Genomic DNA, 17,617 nt, shown 5'->3' with positions numbered 1-17,617 from the left:
GCCGGGCCGGCGTCTGGGAGCTGGCGGGATTGGTTATAATATGCTCTGCGTCGACCCTGTCCCGCCGTCTCAATAACCCCGACTTAGCTCCGGGCCAGTCCAGGGTTGGACGCCGGCTATGAGCGGCAGGAGTTTTTAGTGAGTTTCCCACCCGCCGCGCGGGAGGGAATCCGGTGATTTTCTCCTGTGGAAAAAAAAACATGTGTGGCCCTCAGGGACTGCCGCAGTAAAGCTATTGCATAGCATTTTTTATCAACTTATGCAATTATAATCGTCCGATATATAATAATTTAATATTAAAACAATAATAAGATAAGACCACGCCATATTTATAAACATAACAAAAGCAAAACATTTACTGTCCTCTTCACACTCATAAGCTAGACCGCGCGAGAGAAAGATGGGCAGACTTTTCATGATGCTCATGCAGTGCGACGTCACGCCGCGTGCTTATTTACAAACACTACACAAGCGCAACGTATTAATGTGTTTTACGCGAGCTATATGGTAGGTGGAGTGGGGAGGTGTTAGGTTTTATTTTCGTTACGGAATTTCTTGATTCAGATACGTTCAAAGCCCGCGATAAAAGCTATGCAATAGCTTAAAAAAATAGCAACGTTGCACTGAGATGAAAATGAAATGTATCTCTGTTTTTAAGTCTAATTATAATCTTTTTAACATCAATATTTGCATAGAAATCGGTTGAGTGGTTCTGGCGTGATAGTCTTACGAATAAATTAACAAATATATAAAAAATAAACTTGTCATTTTGGTCGAGAACATAGTACTCGGATTAAAAATAGACAGACTTCTCGGAACAGTTTTACAGCAATTATAGATAGATATATAATCGTTATTTTGTAGAGCTAATAAATGGTTTTGGATAAAAAAAAATCGTACTGATATTTATTATACCTTAAAACTACAGTTCCATCATTTTGTCATGTTAAGTTCAGAAGGCATAAAGAAAAAGTCGTATCCGCAACGATTTCTGGGTGTGTATAAATTGCCTCATTGTGAGAAAGCCGCCTCCATTTGCCACTAATTGAATGAAGGCTTATAGAGCCCGGCGTTTTCGCAAGTGACACTACAGCTCGCCTCATTCTGCGAAATAAATTTAGATGTTCAAATTACATTCCAGATGAAAAATGATTGATAAATTTTAGCCGGGATTAACATCGCGTTATGTGCATTAAAAGAGATTGCTTCCAATTATTCCGTGGAATTATTTCGGTAATCTCAGACTTAGTATCTAAAATATCTTCATGTTATTACTTTAAACATACATGTTTACCTAAAATTGTGTAGCATATAAAAGTGTAATCATGATCAGAGTTTTTTTAATATTAAAATAATTGTTTGGCTTTAAAGTTCAAGTACTTTTTCCTAAGTTGTCTATTCACTTAGTCTTAATTTTTCTATATCGATCTATTCTATATAGATCTTACTTCGATTTAGGATTCTCTTCATTATGGGAATCACAGATTCCCATAAGACGTCAAATCTGCCCCTCACTAAGGCCGAATCACCGTTAACGATGAAGTCCGACGAAACGACTAAGAAGAAGAGTAAAAATATAAAATAACCCGATACAAAGAAAAAAACCTTTTCGTCATAAAAATATTTACCAGAAATGATCGCACGACCTGCGGTCCAGTCAAAATTAGCTGTCTTATTCAATTGGTTAATAATGAAAACTAAAAAAAAATTGCGCGTTTGCTAGTGGTATTGTCAACCCGCACTGGTAGTTTTTTTTTATTGCCCCTGTAGGCAGACGATACCATCATCTTGGCCGTTTCTAACGCGAAGCAATCATTTGAAACACATATAAGATCTAAAATCTACGACGCACGTTATATGATTTGTTTACTTCGTCACGCGTTTCCTTAATCTATGAAATAGTTTTACTTGAGCTCCGGTCACATATCATTAGGCTATTTCAGCGTGAAAATTCTTACATGATATTGAATTTTCGTATCCCGCTGCGTTCTTTTGAGCGTTTTACGGCCTGATAATATTAAAATAAGGTTTTACTTTATCGTAACGTATCGTAACTTATTGTGCTTTGTCGAAGCTTTTCAAGGCCGTATGTTAATGTAACACTTAGTCAAGCCAAGTTCGTAGAGATCGGGTTTTGTAGCTTAGGTAAATCTTTTGTACGTGCCTTAGGTGTTAAAACTGGTTACTGATCTCTGAATTACATGATGTGAAAAGCTTTCACGAGTCGCACAGCTTTTCAGTTCAATTCTTCTGATGAAATACGTACTTAATAAAAGTTCACGAATGACTTTCACATGTGAAGGAATAACATCGTGTAATAAAAATCAAGATATAATCATTATTATTTAACTTACTACCGGATCTTAATCATGGTGCGGGCTTTAAACCAAAGCTTCAAGTTCGAATGCGATTAAACCAAAAAGGAACAGATTGCATTCGTTAGTGGAATCTTCTCCTAACGTAGAATGAATAGAGCGGATGAGCACGCACCTCACTTGATTTTAAGTGGTTCCTGTACAACAAAGCCAATGGCAAGCAATGGCTTGTGGCATAAAATATCTCTGGAAATGCATGGTGGATTAAGGCAGTAATTTTAGCTAGCATGGATGAATTTTGCTCCCGTGGAGGGCGATGCGATGGTAAAAACGAGATGATTCAATCAAAGGATTCTTCAGAGCACTCTCATAAAACATATGGAAAAAAAAAACAAAAAAAAACGAAGTCCCTTCCTGGACCCAGAAGTTTCAAATGATCTGTAAAAAATTTCCTACCTTTTGAGTTTTCGAGATAGCCCGTTTCAATAATAAAGAATGTTATTTTTGTACATGTGATGTGATGTTATGTTATGTTAGATGAGTAACACTTTGATCGTCCGTAACCACGAAAAGTAATTAAAAGTGCCTCTATATTTTTATTTTACTATCCTTTATATTAAAACAGCAATTTCAAAGTGTTAGCAAAGCGTAGCCGGATCAAACAAGTAAAACCTAAAAGTTGGAGCACTGGTTCGCAATAATTCTATGGAAATTACATTTTCTATCTAACACACTAGGTGGAAACTGCTTCAATATTGATGATCTAGTTTAAAATTTCACGCTACAGACATTAATCTGTTAGCGAAAAGCGAATATTTACATCTATATTTCACACAACTCAATCACGGGCTAATTGACAATGCGATTATATAATAATAAATCAAACCGAGGTCACTCAGCCCCAAATTAGGGTTCCCTGTGCTGAAGACACTGACATACATACTTATATACGTATAAATATATACGATTATAGATAATAGCCCCAAAGAGCAAACAAACCGGTTTATCACACGAATGCTGGCCCGATGTGGGAATCGAAACCACGACCCTCGGCGGAATAGTCAGGAGCGCTAACTATTGCACCACCGACGTAAAATCACATTCGCAATATTATTATGTATTATTTTATTTTATAGTTAATATAGTTAGTTATAGTTAGTTAATATTATTTTACTGCTGGTAGGACCTCTTGTGAGTCCGCGCGTGTGGGTACCACCACCCTGCCTATTTCTGCCGTGAAGCAGTAATGCGTTTCGGTTTGAAGACTGGGGCAGCCGTTGTAACTATACTTGAGACCTTAGAACTTCTCAAGGTGGGTGGTGCGTTTACGTTCTAGATGTCTATGGGCTCCGGTAACCACTTAACACCAGGTGGGCTGTGAGCTCGTCCACCCAACTAAGCAATAAAAAAAAAAGTTTAGTAAAATTATTTTTTAGCGTAATTTAAACTGCTGAAATGAACGGATAAACTATTTTATTTTCGTGGTCAGATGTCGTTAACGTAGGAAACTCAACTCATTACGTTGTTATAAAAGCAATTTACAGTATTTTAATTAAAACACAGCTTGTTGAATGTGTTTGGGAATTTTCATTCATACACAGGCGGGCGACCTGCCGTGTCCAAAGTTTCAAGCAGTTACCGAAGCTATGTCAAAGCTATATATGAAGCTAAGCAAATTCGTATGGGTCTAGCAAAAATTCTGCCACTATAAATATTCCTAATATCTCTGTTTGTCTATACTAATATTATAAAGAGGAAAGATTTGTTTGTTTGTTTGTTTCGGAACCGATTTGAAAAATTCTTTTTCCATTAGAAGCCGACATTGTCCCTGATGAACATAGGCAATTTTTTTTGTTTTTTTTTGTTTCATGTGTATTTTAATGTTTCCGAAGCGAAGCGAGGGCGGGTCGCTAGTTTCTGTATAATTTTGATGAAGACGTTTAAATTAGTGATGAGCTAATGTTCACAGCAGGTTTATTTTCTGCTTTCACTTTCATAGTCGATGTTACGTACATATTTGATTAGTTATTTGATTATATGTATATTACACTCTATGTACGAGTATTTGAATGCATTGGCGGGCTTAATGCCTAAGACATTCTGTAGCAGTCAAACATAGGTAATCTGGAGAAATTAATGATAAGTGCCTTGATAAATAATAGGAATTACCGTTGAAATTACCGTTCTATTGTAATAGGTACTTTGAATTGACATAGAACCTTCATGGTGTGAGACTTTTGAGTGAAACTTTTTTCAAATGTTATCTATAGGTTCTTCTTTTAAAAATGTGCAACATTTGACTATCGACTTTCAGTTGTTTTTTTTATTCAGCTTAGACAACAAAAATGGATACTTCGAAAATTCGAGTGATTTTTGAATACGAGTTCCAATGCGGAACTAACGCTGCAACAGCGAAACACAGCTCGCAATATCAATGTTGCGTTTGGAGAGGGGACTGCCATAAATGCACCGTGCGATTTTGGCTTAAACGCTTTCGTGATGGAAATTTTGATTTAAAAAACAAGCCATATGGAAGACACCACACATGCGAATAATAATGAATTGAAAGAGATGGTGGAAGCCGATCCGAGTCAAACTACTCAAGAATTAGCGGCATGGCTTAACGTTACCTTACCAACAATATTGACTCATTTGCTATTACAATTGCTATGCAATGTTGACCTCTAACAGTATTCGCTGAACCGTTAACTTGAAAACGCACCGTTCCGGTAATCAGTAATCTTCGAAAGATATTGTCGATAGTGTCAAAAAATTGTCAGATATTGTCAATAGTTCAATAACGGTACGTTCCTTCTGTGAAATTTATGCACGCGTAAGGTACAGCCAGGCCTTTTTGGTCAGATGGAAATAGATTTCCGCCTATACAAGTTAGAGCAACTTAGACCTGTGTTATTCAACAGCCGGCGTCTGAATCTTAGATAAGGTAGAACATAACTTTAGTCACGCTTCCATGTTGGATGTATCGTAAATGGAACGTGGAATGGTTGCAGTGTCGTGATGACAGGGCCTCTCGCTTGGAGAGCTATCCTGTCTCTTAGTTGATACTGGATGAGTACCAACCTCATCCCTCCTCCTCTCCTCCCCTAACCACTCGCCCATTTCTGAGCATCAATTTCTTTCGCAAAAAGCGTCGGGAAACTTACATGTAGCTTTCTAAGTCTCTTTACCGATTCTCAATTCCTACATATCTGAAAAACTTAGGGGTTCTGGAGGTCTGTAATGAAAGTAAACAATACGCGGGAAAATTTAGAAATTAAACACATAATGCTATTCTATTTGATGCAGTAAAACATTCGCATTAAGCAAGCTTGAGATTATAAAAGAATCAAATCAAGAATAACATTCAGCCTAAATGTTGTTAACGTTTATTTCAATGAAATTAACATTCTGCGAGACTTAATTGAAGTTTTAGCTTTCGATTCACGTATTCGATGAAGATCGCGGGGGAACGGTTCTGTTCTGCATTTGATAAGTCCATTATCGAATTGCTCGATGACTTTTTTACTCTCTCCTCATCTTGTTTTATGTTAAATTTATTTTAGTTTTCAAGTCAGTTTTAAAATGTTAATGTAGTTATTTAGTATTTGTAAAGTAACATTTTTGATAATATTCAAACTAAAGTATTTAAACCTAGAAACATAGTGTGCTAGTGATAATCAAGTAACTGTTGTATATTTACGAATGACATCTACGATGAAGGTATAGCATCGCGTAATAAAAATCAAATCTGCAAAAAAATTAATTTGCGTAATTAGTGGTGGACGTGGTGGTAGGACGTCTTATGAGTCCGCGCAGGTAGGTACGATCACCCTACCTATTTCTATCGTTAAGTAGTAATGCGTTTCAGTTTGGTTCGGCAGTTGTTATACTGTAAAACGGAGACTTCAAAGTCATGTCTCAAGGTGGGTTTCACGTTTTCATGTCTATAGGCTCCGGTAATAATTTTCTTCAGTTTTCGCGATTCATATTATGTACATAATTGAAACTACCCTTACGGTTTAATATTTTTTTTTTATAATGACAATTTTTTGTTTTTATGTGTTAAATTCGATGATGTGTGGTACAGTTGGTAACAGCATTTTGGAAAAGATTTTTGTGAGTAGTGAGTAGTTTTAAGAATACGAATGTTTCTCATACAATTATCAATGATTTAAGCGGAGCCATTCATGAAAACTATAAATAATTTAAATGTAAAATAAAATTACATTAACATAAAAAGTGTTATAATAGCGCGCCATTGTCTTGTTTCTAGATTAAATATTAGCATTTTTATTCGATATCGACACAGGTGTAGACTACGGAAAATTCAATGAAATAAAATGAAAAAAATCTACAAGTAATGTTGTTCGAAAAAAATAAAAATAGTAAGAACATTTTTAAATTATATATGAACGAGTAAGTCCGAAACTTTAAATTCAGGCGTTGAGGGTGGTTGTCAAACTGCAGTCACGAGGTGTGTTTGTTATCGTCCATTGACAAGATGAGCCGACGATTTGACAAGGGTTGAAGAATCACGTTTGATGTACCGGTTTAGTACTCACTCTTGAAATCGTCTTCAGCAGATGAACATCCTGCAGCGAAAGCTGCAGCGAGCTTCTCACCAAAAAGGATTTACAATCCGTCAAGTTTTGGCAATCTAATGTTAATGCTCTAATATATAGATTCAATGTTTAGATGGGTGGACGAGCTCACAGCCCACCTGGTGTTAAGTGGTTACTGGAGCCAATGGACATCTACGACGTAAATGCGCCACCCACCTTGCGATATCAGTTCTAAAGTCTCAAGCACAGCTACAACGGCTGCCCCACCCTTCAAACCGAAACGCATTACTGCTTCACGGCAGAAATGGGCAGGGCGGTGGTACCTACCCGCGCGGACTCACAAGGACTCAAGAGGTCCTACCACCAGTGAAAAGTCAGTCACCAGTGTCACCAATGTCAATGCATATATTTCTATATATACTAATAGTTGTAAGAAGCAATTAAGAATATATTGACCAACATAATTCATTATTAGTTATTTAAACTTGTTAGCGAAAAAGCGATAGCTTGATATGTGTCAATGCATACATTTTTCTAAACTTATATGTTAATATTTGTAAGAAGCAATTAAGAATATATTAGCAGAAATGCGATAAATTATCAGCGGCAGCATTCTTATCAATGTATCCATTTCTACATAAACTAATATTTGTAAGAGGCAATTAAGAAAATATGAACGAACAAACTTCATCGATTAGTTATTTAAATCGAAATGTCACTGAACTTTTGATTTAATCCGATATTGATGATAATATAATATAACGTATAATATAAAAATAAAATATAAGTATAACGCAAAAGTACAGGTAGATCGGTATTAGGTAATATTAAAGGAAATCGTAATATATATTACCGACCCATAAAAATGTTTATGTAAGGTGTAAACATATTGCGTTTTAGTATTTTTGTGAAATAATCTAGCTGAATTAGCTATGAATATTTAACGATAGTGATATTTTAACTAAAAAAATACAATATTTGAGAAATAAGCTTCGTACATTTACAAAAAAAATACTTAAGAAAACTGCTGATTTTTACAACTATCTGTACTTATAATTATATGGCGTTAATGGCTCATATACAACTTGACATAACTAACCAAATTACTATAGCCCATTACTTATTAATTCATATATCATAATGGAAAACATAGTAACAAAAATATTCATCTAAAACCAAATAGCGACATAGGTCGGTAATAGAAATAAAATAGTGATAATTGTTCCTATTACCGCTACTTTTAAATATAGAATTTTAGACAAATTTAAGCTGTATCTCATGGAAATTACTTGTTATTTGTGTTTATTAAAGCATTACGAAGACATCACAAAATATTTAAACTGCATTAGGATGCTTTACGATTATATTTTTTACTAAAAACGAAATGGATGTACTTATGTAAGCGGGACCGACTTAGTATGAAATTTGCGCTGTCTCCGTGCTCCAACGACGAACTAGGCAATTATTATTTAATTTATTGGTTTAGGCACAAAAGGAAGTGATGTATATTTGCAATACAAATACATCTGTATTTTCTTTAAAGCAACCACTAGTCTAAGTTTAATACAACAGCTCAAAATTAGAATTTTATAAAACGGGCGGTAATGGGTACCGAATTTGAGAGGTCGTTGTTAGGTGCGTTTACGTTAATATTAGCATTAATTTAACCCAGCCAGCACTATGATCCGTAAGTAAATACGTCAGAAATGAAAATACAACATTATTTTGAAAACGGGTCATTAAATAAGCGACCATGAACTTTTATTAGAGACCATTTGAATTACAAAATACAACCTTTTGTAACGATTAGAATTTAAAACCACTTCGGTCTGCATAGATAATTTTTGTAACAGCCACATTATTTAAGAATAGTAATAATAAATACAGGAAAAAACCTGTTTGTAATGAAATGATTGCAACTTTTATCGTAAAATTTAATAAAATAAAATAATTTGCTAATATTGATATTGTCTGCTTAAAATTATATGAGATATTAATATTATGTATGGGGTGTGGGGGGAACTCATATTCAAAAATCACTCGAATTTTCGAAATATCCATCTTTCTTGTCTAAGCTGAATAAAAAAAAAACAACTGAAAGTCAATAATTTACGATTATATTTTTTACTAAAAACGAAATGGATGTACTTATGTAAGCGGGACCGACTTAGTATGAAATTTGCGCTGTCTCCGTACTCCAACGACGAACTAGGCAATTATTATTTAATTTATTGGTTTAGGCACAAAAGGAAGTGATGTATATTTGCAATAAAAATACATCTGTATTTTCTTTAAAGCAACCACTAGTCTAAGTTTAATACAACAGCTCAAAATTAGAATTTTATAAAACGGGCGGTAATGGGTACCGAATTTGAGAGGTCGTTGTTAGGTGCGTTTACGTTAATATTAGCATTAATTTAACCCAGCCAGCACTATGATCCGTAAGTAAATACGTCAGAAATGAAAATGCAACATTATTTTGAAAACGGGTCATTAAATAAGCGACCATGAACTTTTATTAGAGACCATTTGAATTACAAAATACAATCTTTTGTAACGATTAGAATTTAAAACCACTTCGGTCTGCATAGATAATTTTTGTAACAGCCACATTATTTAAGAATAGTAATAATAAATACAGGAAAAAACCTGTTTGTAATGAAATGATTGCAACTTTTATCGTAAAATTTAATAAAATAAAATAATTTGCTAATATTGATATTGTCTGCTTAAAATTATATGAGATATTAATATTATGTATGGGGTGTGGAGGGAACTCATATTCAAAAATCACTCGAATTTTCGAAATATCCATCTTTCTTGTCTAAGCTGAATAAAAAAAAAACAACTGAAAGTCAATAATCGAATGTTGCACATTTTTTAAAAGAAGAACTTCACAGGTGCCATTTGAATAAAGTTTCACTCAAAAATCTTGAACCATGAAGGTTCTATGTCAATTCGAAGTACATATTACAATAAAACGGGAATTTCATACTTTAATCCCTATTGTTAAAATTTTCGATTCCGTCCAAAAAAAGTGACACGAATAATTTAGAACGTTAAAGTTGTCGAAAAAAAATATAATTTATTTACAGCGGGCGTTGATGGATATGTTAATCTTCTTTTAACTTTAATTATTTATTGACGACGCTCTCGAGAAAAGTTTTTAATTACATGTATGTATCCTTGATTTTACGAAAAGAACAATAATATTATTTTAAAATAATATTTTTTTCCATTGTTCACAGAAATGATGGCAGATGAAACCGTCAACATGGAAATGCTCGAGAACAATTTGCTGAATGTCACGAACGTGACAGACCAATCTTCTGCGTACAGTGAATCCTACCCATTACATCTGCTAGTACCATTAAGTGTTACGTACGCTGTCATATTCATAGTCGGGATCTTAGGGAATACAAGCACATGCGTGGTCATAGCGCGTAACCGCTCCATGCACACCGCCACTAACTTCTACCTCTTCAGTCTTGCTATCTCCGATATAATACTCCTTGTGTGCGGTCTGCCCTTAGAATTGTATCGCTTGTGGAATCCGTTTACGTACCCCCTCGGTGAGGCGCAATGTATCACGATAGGTCTGGCGTCTGAAACGTCTGCGAACGCAACCGTATTGACTATTACGGCATTCACTATGGAGCGATACATTGCTATATGTAGACCGTTCATGTCGCATACCATGTCGAAGCTTTCACGGGCTGTGCGATTTATTATTGCTATATGGGTGTTCGCGCTGTGTACGGCGGTACCTCAAGCGATGCAATTCGGTATAGTGTCTTACGTTGAAAACGGACAGAGCATGAGTGCTTGTACTGTGAAAGGACCTGGTGTGCACCAAGTGTTTGTCATTTCGAGTTTTGTTTTCTTCGTTGTACCTATGTCGGTTATATCGGTGTTGTACGCGTTGATAGGGCTCAAGTTACGTACGTCTCGTATTTTGCATCCCGTTAAGAAGCTGTCATTAGATAGCAATGAGAGGCCTGGCGCGCACACACCGTACAGAAACGGAAGCTCACAGAGGAGGGTCATCAGAATGCTCGGTGAGTTTACTGAAACGATATCTCGTTCCGCATCAAGGCCAATATAATGTGTGATAATTTTTAATATGTTTATTTCTGAGTAGTAATATTTGCCTAATTCACACATTAGACTTTTCTATTCTAAGTCTGTGTTTAACAGATTGACTGCCATGTAGGTCGCCGCTATCCCACGCAGCGCACTGAAGTAATTATGTCTATTTCTCTCTTCGATCCTCTTGCTAAGGCGCCGGAATATCTAATAGACTCTGGGAAAGACGAATCCGAATTTACTGAGAATGAATCTATTTCTAAGACCTAAAATACTAAAACATACATTAACAAACAAGAGAAGGCAAAGTTAGGCAATCAAGGCGCTTAGTAACAGAAATCGATATAATCACTTCAGTGCGCCGCGTAGGGCACCGGTGACCTACACGGCAGTCAATCTGTTAAATACATACTTAGTCTGGCCATAAATACTGTTACAAAGGAAAACAAAAAAAAAACTATGGCACGTAACATTTATTACTTTTACAGTGTGTTAGTTTAATACATAAATATAAAACAATTTAAAGTATAAAAAGCTTATTCGAAGTGGTCTCCATTGGCTGCAATCCAGTCCTTTAAACGTTGAGGCCAGTTATCAATAGAAGCACGCACTCTTTCCATGGGAAAATTTTTCACTGCCAATCGTACGGATTGTTTTAGGGACTCCAAATTATCATGGCGTTTAGAGCAAGCCGTTCTCTCTAAAACTGACCATAAATCATAATCCAGCGGATTAAGATCAGGACTAGACGACAGCCAGTCTTCAGCTCTGATGAAGTCCGAAACATTAGTTTCCAACCAAGACTGAGTAGACTGAGCTTTATGACCTGGCGCCGAGTCTTGCTGGAAGGACCATTCTTGATTATTGAACATGGTGTTGTTAAGGGGCTTCACTACCTTTGATTTTACCACCCTATTCTCTTTTAAATTATCAGTTAAGAAATGACCAGTACGTCTCTTATAGGCTGCAAGTCCTAAGTCATCTTTTAAAATACGCGACATAGTTCTAGGTGCTTGCTATCTTCATCTCCCGAGATAAAATCTTTTGCTTTCGGACAGGATTTCTTCGAATTCTTTCCCTTACTGCTTTGACCACTTTTTTCGTACGAACACTACGTGGAGGGCTAGATATTTTTCTGTCACAAACAGAGGAGGTCTCATTGCACCTATTAATAGCCCGGTACACAAACATTTTACTAATACCAAGCGTATGGAGAGTTTTAAATATTGCATTTGGCTCCATACCTACTTTTTGTAATGCAATCACAGCGATTCGGTTCTCATTATCACCCCACTCCATTTTAATATCGCAAAATATTGTACAATGTATTGGCGCCAAAATGAGAAAACTCAATGAGCAATCATATAAAAATGACAGATTCCAAATTCAAATGTAATTTTTTGTCTATTTTTAATTGTAACAGTATTTATGGCCAGACTAAGTATAGAGCGTGTGTATTATGTAGGGTGATAATGACAAAAGACACGTCAGATTGAAACCTGTTTATAGTGCGATCACTCAACACAGACGAAACTAAACCCGCTACAATTCTAATATTTTTTTATTGATCTTGTTGGCAGACGTGCATAGTGAGTGGTTACCGTCGCTTATGGACGTCAACAAAGCCAGGGGTACAGCCAAGCCGCTGCCTGCTAAAGTATCTAATAAGTACCTATTAAGTAGGTATGAATCTATACTAATATTATAAAGCTGAAGAGTTTGTTTGTTTGAACGCGCTAATCTCAGGAACAGTAGTTCCTGAGGAACAGTAGAAATAATTTTTAATTGAATGAAAATTATTTCAGCATTAGATAACCCATTTATTTAGGAAGGCTATAGGCTATATAACATCACGGTAAGGCCAATACAAGTGGAGCACCAATAAAGAATGTTTCAAAATAGGGGTTTAAATAGCTCCTTAACATTCTATAATTCAAAAATATTATGACTTTCTACGTAAATGAAGTGGGGGTAAAATTTAACGTTATGCCAACGTAACTATTCCCCGCGGACGGAGTCGCGGGCAAAAACTAGTTATTAAATAAATAATTAGCCTCACAACAAAAAAAAAATGCAACTAATACTTTTCGGTATTATGTACGCTCCCGAACGATTTTTTGTTTGTGCAATAAATTATTTTATATTCACCTCTATTAATGTCAGATTTAAAAAAAAATTGTCTCTCAAAACCCGAACTTCGAACTTTAAAATTTAATATTAACGAAGACGCCATTTATCAAGATATTCACGTGAATTACTTTCGATTCAGTTGCTGTGGCGCTGTCGTTTTTCATCTGTTGGGCTCCATTTCACGTGCAGAGGCTTCTCGCGATTTATGGGAAGAGTTTGGAACATCCGTCTGATACATTTTATCTGGTATGAATCTAATTCACGTATTACAGTGACGTGTATTTAAGGATATTAAGGCAGAAAAGTTGAAGCAGTTGGGCGTTCGAGTTTGAGGGACATGAAGAGATTTCAATGTAGATAACAGAAACTCCAATCTCAGTTTTCAAGGTTTGTGGTATCTACGGGCTAAGTAGGTAATCTCTTAATATCATATTGGCAGTTAGCTCGTCTGGCCATCTACGTTAAAACACGATGTTTTACAGCCTTTGAACTTTTCTTTGTATCTCAGTCAGTCTCAAACAGACTTCATTGTACAGTTGGTAAGAATGTTTATATAATGTTAAATACGAATTAATATTTAACTTTATCATACTGTGTCTGTGTTTACATGACTTGTTTAAGTGCAAATTGTAGTCGTCGTAGCCTAAAGGATAAGACGCTCGCTGCTGTCGTTTCGATGCGACTGTGCCGGTGTTCGAATCCCGCAGACCAATTTTTCTTTTTCACCAATTTTTCTAACAAAATAAGTATGTACGTAACGTAGTTCACGAATGACTGTCACGGTGAAGGGATAACATCGTGTAATAAAAATCAAACCGCCCAAAATTATAATTTGTGTAATTACTGATGGTAGGACGTCTTCGAGTAAGCCGCCTCGTCACCACGTCGCCTATTTCTGTAGCGAAGTACTATAGAACTGAGACTTAGAAGTCATGTCTCAAAGTGGGCGGTTGATGTCTATGAGCTCCGGTAACCACTTAGCACTAGGTTGGCGGGAATACGTTCACACGATTAAGCAATAAAAAAAACTACGCCCAAACATATTTTTTTGTGTATGTACATATTTGAGTAGACACTAAAATATATATTTTTTCGCAGGTGTACATAGTGTTGACCTTTTTATCTGGAGTCCTGTATTTCCTTTCGACGGCTATTAATCCATTTCTCTACAACATAATGTCGAACAAATTCAGGAACGCTTTCAAGGTAAGATTAAACTAGTACGAAACTCTTAAAGGTGAAGGTAGATAATTTAAAGTTTACGCAATCATGGCACAACAAAAACCATTGACTGAATTTGATGAAAATCTATTTATTTTTAAATGTGTTCATCAATATCTTGGCAAAGGGAGTACATTTTTAAGTTGAAAAAAATAAATAATAGTTTAGAAAAACAGAAAAACATGCTTTATATAAAATTCAACAAAAAAATAGAAAATAAATTTTAATAAATTTAAATTGAAAATCGTGTAAAAAATATATATACATATATTTTATTGTAAAAAAAGCGTGTATTTTTTAATCGAATTTTATATAAAGCGTGTTTTTTTTGTTTTTTTAAACTGTTATTTATTTTTCATTTCTTAGTTAAATTTTCTATAAAGCGTATTTTTAAAACTATTAAGTACTTTAACATCAATTCTTGCCTTGTCGACTATAGATAAAAATTATACAAGTTAGCAAAAATCTTATTTTGCAAATTGAATAATGGAATAATCTTATCAAATTAGTGTATTGTCATCGGTCCTCGCTAAATCTACAAAGTTTGAATGAAATCTGGCCGTTTAAAGTGGGTCAAAATCGCCTCTAAAGGAGTCAGTTACAAACATACATACAAGTGAAGCTAATATAAAGCGTGTAAAAAAAAGGGAAAAACGCAATTTTTAATTCAGCTCAAAATCGACATCGTTTTTAATATGTAGCTTAACGAAAAACATACGCAACAAGTATTGAGAGTTTGAAGTTCTACATAATTTGTTTATGTTGTGATAAATCGTAAGATATTGTAGGCATTTGGCTGTCTGCCCGCGAATAATAACACGAAAACGATTTGTTGGTGCGTTTATAGACTTTATTAATAGAAATTATCGCTGAAACATGATTAGGGATTGGCCGTAAAAAGACTAAGACATTTTAATGGTTTGTGTCAAGTCATCAAACTAAATAGCGAGGTTCATTGTACACTGTAGTTGAACGTGCCGAGGGATTTTGACAGTTCAAAATTAAAGGTGTAATATTTTAGTGTAGTGTAGTGTACTTATGTGTTTTATTGTATTCCTTGAAAAAACCTATCAATCGTAAATATCATTATTTACATAATCTATGCGCTTTCTTTCGCACTTTATTGACTGCAAAGTTTTATTAAAGCTCTAAAAAGCAAGATAGATTAGTTCGATTTAGCCAATAACACAATAATGTAGTACAATAAACAGTCCAATGATACATATTATCTAATTTACCCCCCGTCCGGTAATACTTCAATAGACGCAATGATTGCATCCTCTATTTTATTATAAAATTGTATGTTCGAAAATGTACTGATAATTTTGTAAAACATTTGTAAATTCGCCTTAATAAAAAGTTATTTTATGACAACGAAGTACATTTTTTTTTTGAATAAAACTAAATGCTGAATTGGTAAAGTAGCAATCTATTTTATTTATAACAAAAAATATGCGCTGTTCTATACTAATGCTAATTTTCTAATTGCTAATTTTCTAAAGCGGTCAGAATTGAAAAAAAAATGATTTTTTGTAGCTTCAATTAAGTAGTTGAATGGCCGCGTTAAGCTTATTTAATGCGTTGCGTCACAACAATAAAACAAAAAAATATGAAAACCCGTTTTTCCCGCCTCAGGATTTGACTGATCTGCAGAAAGAAATGCATGTTGAAACTTGTGTTGCCTTATTGAATCGATACAGAAATGAAGGAATATTGGATCGAATTGTGACATGTGATGAAAAGTGGATTATTTACGATAACCGTAAGCGAAAAATGCGACTGACCCCAGGTCAAATGTAACTGTTTGGTGGTCTCAGTGTGGTGTTATTCACTATAACTTACTCCGATCTGGTCAAGCAATAACGGCACATATCTATAGTGCGGAACTGTGAAAAATGATAACAAAACTTGCAGTGAAACAGCCCCGACTCATGAATCGATCTTCACCATTATTGCTCTATGATAACGTGATACCTTATACAGCACGAGAAACCGTTTTAACTCTACAGGAACTGCAATTAGAAGCCATTCGTCACCTTCCGTATTCCCCAGACCTTGCGCCAACGGACTACCATTTTTCGTAATTTCGACAATTTTCTATGTGATAAAAAGTTTTCTTCCTAGGAGGCAGTACAAAATGCTTTCACACAGTTTGTGGAATCTAGATCACCAGAGCTCTATCGCAAAGGCATAAATGACCTTGCTATTAGATGGCAGTAATAAATGTGCTCAATGAAAAAAAAAAACGAATTTGAATTTTTCAGTACAAATCGGCAATTTCATACTTTAAGCCCTAATATTTTAAAACACAAAGCCTACTCTACTCCCTCCTTTCCTCCCAAAATTGACACTAAAACATATGTAATATCTAGTTTTTATTGTTAAGACGGCTCAACGTGCTCAGGGTCCGCCGGTTGTGGAGTGGTTTCCTGAGCCCATGGACATCACAATGTGAATACCACCATCATAGCATGAGACATGAAGTCTAAGTTTCAATTATATAGCACTAGCTGACCCGGCAGACTTTGTAGTGTCTCAATCGATAAATAGAAGACCTGAGCTTTTGTATAAAATAAACTTAAAACAAACAAAAGGAATCCGTCCGACGGGGGACACATCACAGGAAAAACAAAATCGTTATTTTTATTTAACTCCCAGCATTTTCGTATTTACGTACCTTTCAAACCTTCTCTGGACTTCTACAAATAATTCAAGGCCAAAATTAGCCACATCGGCTCAGCCGTTCTCGAGTTTTAGCGAGACTAACGAACACCAATTCATTTTTATATATATAGATAGATTTGAACGATCTCACCCTTCAAACCAGAATGCACCGCTGTTTCGCGGCAGAAATGGGCAGGGTGGTGGTATATATCCGTACGGGGTCCATTCGTAAAAGGCTCATCAAAAGACCGGTTCTACGAATTTCATTTGATAAGTGTGTCTAGTATTACAATCTTTAATTAAATCTGTTTGTTGTATGTTTACAAAGCGATACTTTACATGAAAAAGATATCCTACACTCTCGAAAATAATTATCTATTTCTAAGGCAAACGGGTAAATTACACATCGTTTGCCTCAAGCTCAATATTTATTTATCACGATAATTATCTTGATTAACGATTAGTAGTTAACCAATGAGTTGAAAAAAATGTTAGTTGATGATAAGACAAGTTTGTAAGTAACTTTGGATGTTAAATGTTCATTCTTAATGTATTTTTTTTTGTTCGTTTTACTGAATCAATCTAACAGTTTTCGCTGAATAATTTGAGCATAAATTCCTTAGTTTGCTTTAGTAATTA

The 17,617-nt window shown here is 35.1% G+C and overlaps 1 protein-coding gene across 2 annotated transcripts in view; it reads left to right on the top strand.

The window, feature by feature from the left end:
- Pbanr (pheromone biosynthesis activating neuropeptide receptor) overlaps nucleotides 1-17,617 on the top strand; it is a 95,672-nt gene that overhangs the window by 52,479 nt on the left and 25,576 nt on the right. For both annotated transcript variants that reach the window (XM_021347554.3, NM_001043512.1), the window contains 3 exon segments: nucleotides 10,126-10,935; nucleotides 13,233-13,339; nucleotides 14,192-14,299. In XM_021347554.3, the coding sequence (XP_021203229.1) occupies nucleotides 10,128-10,935; nucleotides 13,233-13,339; nucleotides 14,192-14,299 (1,023 nt within the window). In that variant the 5' untranslated portion in view covers nucleotides 10,126-10,127.

The sequence above is a fragment of the Bombyx mori genome, chromosome 12, assembly GCF_030269925.1.
Source record: "Bombyx mori chromosome 12, ASM3026992v2".
NCBI classification, from domain to species: Eukaryota; Metazoa; Arthropoda; class Insecta; order Lepidoptera; family Bombycidae; genus Bombyx; species Bombyx mori.
Note: the sequence above shows the minus strand (reverse complement) of the source record. Positions and strands in the feature narration are given on the sequence as shown.